Below are 9,197 nucleotides of genomic sequence, written 5' to 3' on the forward strand. Positions count from 1 at the left end.
ATGACAGAGTTGTGGTACTCCAAAACTTTAGTCACAGGCCACTTCAGCACTCAATCAAGCAGTCATTGTTAAACAAATAATTCACAGATCAGCCTTGTAAATGCCTCTTTCTTTGGTTTCCTCCTGCGTGATTGTCTAATCTTTTTTTCAATCAAAGGAGGCCGTTTGTATGTCCCTCTCCTTACTACCTCCCAGGGGAATGTAGAGAAGTTGTTTAGGCCTCAGCGAGCTCTCCACCAATCTGCGTGTGTGATCGCAAGTCTCACTTTATGGCTCCCCTCCCCCCTCTCTCCCTTATTTTTATGTTAGGCCTACCTTACCTGCCTGTGTGTATTGTGCAGACACACCCGGCTACTCCATATATCAACCAATCGTTGCTCCAAGACAGACACCAAGGTGGTGTACTTCCTGTGTTTCGCCAGAGAATGGGGCAGGAGAGAGTTATGTAGTTTTTGTTTGGGGGGGCTCCATTCCACACACAGGCGATCACGTCGGCAGCAGAGGGGAGGGAAAAGGACTAAAGTAGTGGACAGACTCGACCGATTTTTTATTTATTTATTAGAGATCTCCCTGTTCAGCAACAGCCACGGAGAGAGCAAGACAGAGAGAAGGAGGGGAGCGATAAGTGTCAATCTGTTGAGACTTGTTTGGGAATTTCAAGAAGGAGGGGATCGAGGCAGCAAGAGGGAAAAGCAAGTAGAGCTCAGGCGTAAACATTACGTTTTCCACAACATTTTAAATATTGATAGAATAAGGCAGTTGTGATTAATTTGAACAAAAGGAGTTCATTCAATGTCAACTAGACGATGTGTATACAGGGACTGGATTATTGTGTGTTGTGCAATGCTATGGTTTTGAGCTGAGCTGGACCTGGGGGGAGGCCACAGATCTCCCCCAGGAAACAACATTCAGGTGAGTTACTTTATCATTTTGGTCTCATGGATTTCAAATTAACACTTCTACTGTAATTTGCTTCTGGTTTGAACACAGAGTTAGATCCAGCTTAGTTGTGGTTTACATGTTAAATACTGTGCCTATGTGTCACAAGCCTTCACTTTCTGAAAGACTTCTTTTGGTATGCTGTGCTTTGTAAGTCTGTGCTGCATAGAGAACTGTAAGAGGTGTCACCTTTTATCTGGCATACTTTTCTACTGTAAAGTTATTATACAACCACCGACTGACTTACAATATCTTTGAGCTTTGAGCTCCAAAGTACAATTGTTGCAGCTGTCATGCATTTTTCAAAGGTAATGTTAGTGAAATATATTTCCCCAGAGTATTCATACTCAACTCTGTGACATTAACTAAGTATGTAAAAGTTCGCAGACCTCCCATATTGCTTAAACCTGCATTACAGTTATTTGTCCCTAAAAAATGTCTTAATGCCTGATGTCTAAATTGATAATGTGGACTCTTGCTGTCTTTTAGGTTCTCCAAATTATGCTACAATGGGGACGAAAAGGCCCAGCTGCACTCTCTTTGACACTTTATCTAACATAAACACATCTGACCGCAAGCTTCAGCTAGGTGGAAAAATCTCCCGGGATCCAAGTCCCAGGCCAGCAATGACTGCCCAGTCGGAGCGAGAGAGAGACAGCAACCGAGAGGAAGACAGGAGGACGGACAAATCAAGATACAAAGATATGGACCCACGGGATAGATACTATGAAAGAGACCGAGCTCCTGCACCCCGGCCGAGGGAGGGAGAAAAAAAGTGGAGGGAAAGAGAAAGGAGGCAGGAAGATGACAGAAATAGAAACGGGAGGCTGCTGTCAAATCTAGAGAAGTTGACCATGAGGGAGGTAGAGAGAGGGATGGAGAAAGGTGGCACATTTCCCAGAATGAGAAAAAACAGTGCAGATCGTGGCAAAGGAATGGCGTCTACCACTGAGATGGAGGAAGAAAGAGGGGCAAGGAGACAAAGAGATAGGCAGAAAAGAGTTGAGACAGACGACTGGGAGCAAGAAAGAGAGAGGGTACGACAGAGAGAGAGGCGCAGAGAGAGGGAAAGAAATGAGATCCGAAGCAGGACAAAGGAAGAGGGAAAAAACACTGGAGGAAGACCTGTAGAAGATGAGAAATCGCAAAAGAGGGACAGATATGAGGAATCTGGTTTTGGTTTTCAAGACAGGAGAAGAGAAGTGGGTGATCCATGGGACAGAAGAGAGAGGGATACAGATAGAAAAAGAGAAAAGCCAAAGTCTAACATGAGAGAAAGGGAGGCCAGGTTGCCTTCTCCACACAGGACAAGAGACCGAGAGATCTACCCAGATTGGAAAGAGAGGGAAAAGGCGCCAATGAGAGAGAGAAAGAGGGACACAAGGAGTGAAGGAGACAGTGATGAGAGAGAGCTGAAGAGGGATAGAGTGAGATACAAAGAGAGGCAGGAGTTGACATATCAACACAGCAGAAGTGAGGGGGACAGTACAGGCAAACCACTGAGGGAGAGAGATCAAGATAGGCAAGGACACGGGGAAGAGGACAGGCAGAAATACAGAGACAGGGACAGAGAAGTGGACCGATCCTGGAGGAAGGGAGACGAGAAAGATAGAGAGAGGTACAGAGAGTTTGACAGGAGAGCAGCAAGGGAGGGAGACAGATGGAAGGAAAGTGTGAGAGACTTGAGGGATGACAGGAGAGAGGAAGACCGATACAGAGAGCATGAGCAGAGGAGAGGCAGGGAAACAAAGGAAAGACAGGCCGATCTTAGGTGGGATGATAAGACAGGCAGAAGCAGCCGATCCCAGAGCGAGACAGCCCCTAGGATGCAGCCACGAGCCCCAAGCAGCGGAGAGCGTAGCAGCAACATGGACAATGAGATGAGATCTCGAAGAGCCAGAGACAGTTATGAAGAGAGCCAATCAGGGAGAGAGAACACTGCTGAAAGTGACAGAGACGTACAAGAACAGAGAAATTCAGCTGCTGAAAGCAGTCATAGGGAGCAAAAGCAAGACAGAGGAGAGAAGACGGAGAAGCCGAGAAGGATGTGGTTAGAGCCACAGAGGGGCAAGAATAGTAAAGACGAATTTGTAAACAGAGAGAGACACACAAGGGGGAAAGAGAGGAGAGAAGAAGAGAGGAGTATGGAGTCACAGGCTGAGTGGGAAAGAGAGGGGCGGCGAGTAAAAGAGGAACCAGATGAGAAGTACTTGGACCAAAGCAGTTACAGAGGAAGGCATGAAGGGGGAACTCAGCAGAGGGGAGACATAGAGAGAGAGACAGAGGGTGTAAGTGTAGATGGAGAGGAGGTGGGTGAAGTCTGGAGAGAAGAAGATAAGAGAGGGAAGGAACATCTGTCTGACAGCGATGGATGGATAGATGGAAGCTGGCGGAGGGATGCAGAGGGAGAGAACGTGACAGATAAGACAGAGGAGAGTGACAGAGAGGAAGAGGGTGGAAGCGACTATTGGGCCCGCTCCGAGAGCGAAGGAGGAAGTGATACAGGGTGGAGGCAGGAGAGAGACACAATGCTGTCAGGAGAGGACGGCTTTGTGACGGTGTCCAGCGGCGGAGACGAGGAGGATGAAAAAGAGGAAGACGAGGAAGAGCAGTTTGTGGACTGTCAGGAATTTTTGGAAGGTGGAGTTACATACGATGGCCTCTCACCTGTTTCCATCAAGGGGTGTGATGGAGAGAAGGAGAGGGAAGAGGAATGTGCAATGGGAAAGGAGGAGGCGGTTCATGAAGAGGAGGATGATGGAGGGAGGGAGAAGCCGCCGACATACATCTTCTGTGTGATTGGGCAAACGTTGCCCCGGTCAATAACCAGCAGGATGTCACTGTCACAAGTTGATGACACTGGAGGAGTGGAAAGAGACAACCCAAATATAGAAAGTCGTCATTGCAGTGATGAGGCCACACAGCAACCTCATGATGACCTGCATCCGACACGGCGTATAAATGATGAAACCCCGATCATCTACAACCAGGACACCGAGAGCAAGAGTGAGTGTGACGTGCCAAGGCCAGCCGCAGGAGAAACAACTGAAGTGCATATGAGATACAGAGCATCGTCAGAGCTTCACGGAGAGACTGGAGAGGGAGTGAGGAGTGAAGTGGAGCACCTGTACGCCGAAATAGGGCCGATAAAAAGAGACTTGCGGACTGAAAAACTCCTCGTAGAGTGGAGAGAGAAAAATAAAGAAGAGGTGGAAGTAGAGAGGGAGCAATCTTCGCCAATCCCGAGTAATCCTTATGGTGATGTTTGTCCTCAGGTGAATTTTGAACAAATTCAACCCATCTTGGAAGGGAGTAACACCAGAGCAATGAGTCCAGAGGAGGTGGAGGCCATTCGGATCCGACTGAGCGGGTCATGGAGCATGTCCGAGGAGCCTAAGCGGCATTCCCAAGCCCCCCACCTTAAATGGGCCAAAAATGTGGTGCAGGAGATCCTGGGACGCTCAGAGGAACATACTGTTGATGAACCTAATGCAGAGGTACGAGGGTATCACGGGGTCGACCAGTCCGAGACCGCGATCAAGAACGACAAATGGCAGGAGGAGGCTGCACAAGGGACTGGAGAGGTGCCTGTTGTTAAGTCGAGAACAGACGAACAGCACATAGAGCCAGAGCTGGAGGAGGAAGAGCTGTTGGAGGTGGAGGGATTGAGAGGTATGGGGCAGAGCCAAGCCGACATGCATGCTGACCAGTTCACAGCTGTGCATGGTGACACGCCTACATACACTCATGCTGACACATTGTTAGACACAGAAGGGAAGGAGGATCACAGTATGGACAAAGAGACTGAGCCGTTTGGTCACACTCAGTTAGAAAAGTTAGCCATAGAGGGGAAAGTTAGTGAAGAGGCAGGGGATGAGGTTAAATTATCAGAGATAGAGAAAAAAGCAATAATAAAGGAGGAGGTAGAGATGTATTTATCTGTGAGCAACACACTGTACAAGCCCAACAGCTGCCCCATTCTGAATTATGACAGTGAGTCTGACCTGCTTACTCCTTCCAGAGAGGGTGGGGGCCAGGAGTTGGAAGACAGAATGAGTGGAAGTGAAGAAGAAAGGCAGAAAGATGAGCCAGAAGAGAGGAGTATTGCAGAGAAGGTGGGAAAGGGAAACGAATTGGATAGTAGAAAGGGAGAGGCGATGGCAGAAAGTAATATAGAACGGGGGACTTTGACGAGCAGTTTCGGAGATTTGGGTCCGGAGGCTCGATTACGACGAAGGGGAATCCGTAAAACCACTGAAAGAAGAAATGGAGAGCTTTTTGAAGTGGAAGAAGAGGAAAATGCTGGAAGGGATCGCAGAACCAGAATATTCTCTACAACAGGTAACGAAAGAAGGTCTAGTTTCTCATCAATCAATTTAAAAAAAAAAGAAAAAGAAAAGAAAATCATCTGATCAGCTTGACACATTTTAGGCTAGACTGCCCACAGAGAAAGTGTCCTTTGAATGAAGTCAACATTTGATTTTGCACACAGGCAACTTTAATCAGAGACAATCTTCTAGTCATATCCTCTGGTTTGCTGACTTAGAGGTTTTTTTTGCATCATTTTGTTATTACAGCAATCAAAACTCCAAAAGTATATCAGTGCACTGATCTGATCACATTACCTTAAACTGGAAACCGCGTCACAGTGTTGTGGTGAGAGTACAGGTAGTGGGTGGAGATAAGTGGAGGTGGAGAAAGTAAGGGAAACCCAGCAGCATTTGCTAAAAGGCTCGACTTGATTCTGCTTTGAGACTTAACACGAGAAGCATGAGTTTTGGGAACACACTAATCTTCTCCGTAATGCTTTTTGTAGCATGGTTACTTACTAACTAACTAACAATTTGTTTTTGTTTTTATTACCTATTTATTTTTGACTTTTTGTTGTTGCATTTTTTTTGTATTTTTATTCATTCTTCCTTCACTGGGGTTCATAGTCAATGCAATCAGAATGCTGTTGTATGATGTTTCGACAAATGGATACTTTTTTATTCCAGATGATGAGGATGATCGAAGCAAAAGCTGGGGAGAAGTAGAGCTGAGGTGAGTGACACTTTCAAAAACAATTTGATTGTGATACAAAACTACATGTCAAAATACAGTTGTGGTCAAAATGTGTCCAATTTGTTAATGTTTTATACATTTGATTGAGTAATATTAAACATGTCGTGGTTTAGCACTTGGAGGTACAGTGCTATATTTCTATGCATTCTTTGCATTTAACCTGTCAGTACAGTCATATTTCCTTATGCAAATGATCCTCAATAAAAAGCTGTTTTAGATAGTTTGGGTCAACTCTTTTCAAAAAATCATCAGGATTAATAGTAAATTGTCGTTCTTGTGACTCTTTCTCGGCACTGCAGGAACGCCTTGGACACAATCGACAGACGAAAAAGGAATTCAAGGTTTTTCAGTGAGTATCTTTGTTCCACCTTCATTTTTGCTTAATTCAGGTTGTGCAGTTTAAAAGTACTATATTCTCTTTAGGCACCAATCAAACACATTGACTTCATTAATGCCTATTTTCAAAGTGTGTTGTTGCAGCAGTTTATGCATAGGACTTCTTTTACAATTTTTCGATTTCTTTTTTTATTATTATTACTGACAGTTTTGTTTCAGAGTAAATCTTAGGGTTGATTATTAGAAAAGGACTTGTAGGCAGCACGGTGACGTGTCTTCAGATCCTATCTTTTCTGACTGTGGTCGGGAAAATAATGATGCAATCGAGCATTTCCATTCAGTATGTGTGATTCATCTCTGTGCTCAGTAACTGTGTATCTCTTACTCTAAACATTGTGGCTCAGATTTTAAATGATATACACAAATGAAAGGAAACCTGAGTACACTGTTGGAGCGCACCATTTTAAAATTAAGTTTTAAACAACCTAAAATGGCAGCGGGTCCCTTAACCTTTGATTAACTGGATATTGTGAGAAATGGGGCAAGAGTGTGTGCGTATGTGCTTTTATATGTGTGTGTCTCTGCAAGCCAGAGACAGGTTTCTACAAGTATTCATATCTCCTAACTTGAGGGAAAAACAGCTGCTGCTGGGACTTTGCATTCCGACAAGTATGTATAAAAGGAATGTCAAATGCAAACAACTCCTCTTGGCTAACTCTGTTCCTGTCTCTATCCATCTTTTTTCCTTTGCTTCCTGTATTTTTAACTTTATTTCTCTGTTGTTCCTTCTCTTCTGCTGTCTTTCTTTGTCCCACTTCCTCTCTTTCTCCCAGATGCTGCCCAGCTCTACCAGCAGTACAGCGAGGCCGCCCAAAACTTTGAGATCCTTCGTCAGGCTCGTTCCGATATTTTCTCGTCTCCTGCTCCCTCACCCCCTCCTGCCCGCAGACCTCTTCCTCCAATACCTCCTGTCCCGCACTCCCACTCCTTGGCCAACACAGGCTCCATCACCAGTGTCAAAAGCTTGCCTCTCCCTGAGCCCCCCAAGAGTGAAGGCAGGCCTTCCTCCCCACGTCTGTCCATCTCTCTCACACAGTTTGCCACACTGTGGAGGGAGCTGCCGGGGGTCAGGAACAGTACTGAGCTGGAGGAGCTCACAGAGGACCAGAGGCGACTACAGGAGGTAGGTAACACATTGCTGCACACTTACGGCAAATATGTAAGTCTAGTCACCATTTGATGGCAGAAAGTTCTTCATACGTATGAAGGATTGAGGCAGGAACGTTGTGCCAGTAACTTTTCGGTGAATTAAGAGCAAGAGTGAGCTTTGATTCGAATTTCCAATCTAACCAAATCAGGCATTTGTGCTTCTTTGGAAAGTTACTGGCACAACATTCCCCCCTCAGTGACATTCAGTAGACTCCCATGGGCAATTAAATGCACGATGATTATCTTTCACTTTCCCTACAGATTTACTTCCTTCATCCAGCTTCTATGAAAGATTTAGATCTGGACTAGTTTGGAATTTTTGATTAGCGCAGCTAAAATTGTTCCATTTATATATAGTGAAGATTATTAAGCATTGTAAGAATCAGTTTAAAGGTTTCTGTGTCATTCTTTGCAAAGTTACTTGCACAACATTCTTGCCTCATTAAAATTCAGGAGAATCCTCTGGGTTATCTTTCATGTATGGGATGACTTTGAAATGCATTTATTTTCATGTAAAAATGAATCCGTCATAGTTTTAGTGATTCACCTCCTCATGCTTATTTACTACTTACAAATGACCAGACTGTTGGGGGTGATATTTAAGCAGTTTCTCAATGATTTTATTTCATGGCGACTTCTCCGAAACGGCATGACTTAGATGAATGAATCAGCTTTTCAATTGTTACCTCACACCTCAAACTGCTAAAATTATATGAAATATTCTGACTTGCCACATCGCAGAATAACCCTCCCATTGATCCACTTTTTATTGGCAGAGGAGTGAAACTTGCCAGAAGACGTGATTGCGTAACCTTGTTGTGTTTCTCCGGGACTGTGGGTGTTTCCCCCAAAACTTTAAAACCGACGTGTGTCTGAGCTTCTGCTCGTTGTGAAATCTTTCTCCTCAGTTAGTCACATCTTTGTCAAAATCACCGAGCCTGTAGAGCAGGGGTATCAAACTCAACTTCACTAAGGGCCACACTTGGAAATAAGAATCACATCAGGGGCCAGGCATGTAGCAAACTCTACATGCCTACATGCTTTTATTTAATCTAAGTCAAACATATTTGACTGTATTATTGCATGTCTCATATAGCTTTCTCACTTACAGTTATGTAACATAAAGCCCTAAAAAAAAGTTCCTTAGCCATCATAGAGTTTTGAAAATCAAGCAAAATAATGATTACATTTTTTCGCAGTTTCACAGCCTAAATATGAAAATGCTCTGCTTCTGTGGGAATTCCTGAATCTCAAAGTCAGCAAATCAGCCAAATTCTGCATTGAGTATTGCATAATTACAGTTTGAAAAGAGTTTCCTGTCTTTTTGGTTTCTGCGCACAACTAGGCGGGCCAAAATGTATTGTGAACCTAAATTGATATGCGGGCCGGATCAAAACTTGTGAGGGGCCGGATTTGAGTTTGACACATGTGCTGTAGAGTAACACTGTGCTTATTAGCTATAATGTACTGTCTTGCAGTCTCTTACTCAATGTTTTAATATTTTTTCATGTATTGTTCTTTCTAGGTGAGATTCGAGGTAGTGACCTCTGAGGCCTCCTACTGTCGGAGTTTGGACATTGTTGTTGAGCATTTTGTCAAGTCCAAACAGCTGGGGGCGCTGTTGACTACTCAGGATAGGAACTGGCTGT

General features: G+C 44.5%; 1 protein-coding gene across 2 annotated transcripts in view; it reads left to right on the forward strand.

Annotated features, from left to right (window-relative positions):
- The first annotated feature begins 294 nt into the window (after window positions 1-294).
- The window catches only part of arhgef5 (Rho guanine nucleotide exchange factor (GEF) 5), a 13,835-nt gene continuing 4,932 nt past the window's right edge, over window positions 295-9,197 (forward strand). Inside the window, exons 1-6 of one of the 2 annotated variants that reach the window (XM_028580903.1) lie at window positions 295-912; window positions 1,429-5,280; window positions 5,937-5,982; window positions 6,303-6,352; window positions 7,173-7,522; window positions 9,074-9,197. The exon at window positions 9,074-9,197 is cut by the window's right edge and continues 37 nt beyond it. In XM_028580903.1, the coding sequence (XP_028436704.1) occupies window positions 1,449-5,280; window positions 5,937-5,982; window positions 6,303-6,352; window positions 7,173-7,522; window positions 9,074-9,197 (4,402 nt within the window). In that variant the 5' untranslated portion in view covers window positions 295-912; window positions 1,429-1,448. The remainder of the gene's footprint in view (window positions 913-1,428; window positions 5,281-5,936; window positions 5,983-6,302; window positions 6,353-7,172; window positions 7,523-9,073) is intronic. The other variant, XM_028580904.1, reaches the window with a different exon arrangement.

This window comes from Perca flavescens, chromosome 6 (genome assembly GCF_004354835.1).
Source record: "Perca flavescens isolate YP-PL-M2 chromosome 6, PFLA_1.0, whole genome shotgun sequence".
In the NCBI taxonomy this organism is placed as follows: domain Eukaryota; kingdom Metazoa; phylum Chordata; class Actinopteri; order Perciformes; family Percidae; genus Perca; species Perca flavescens.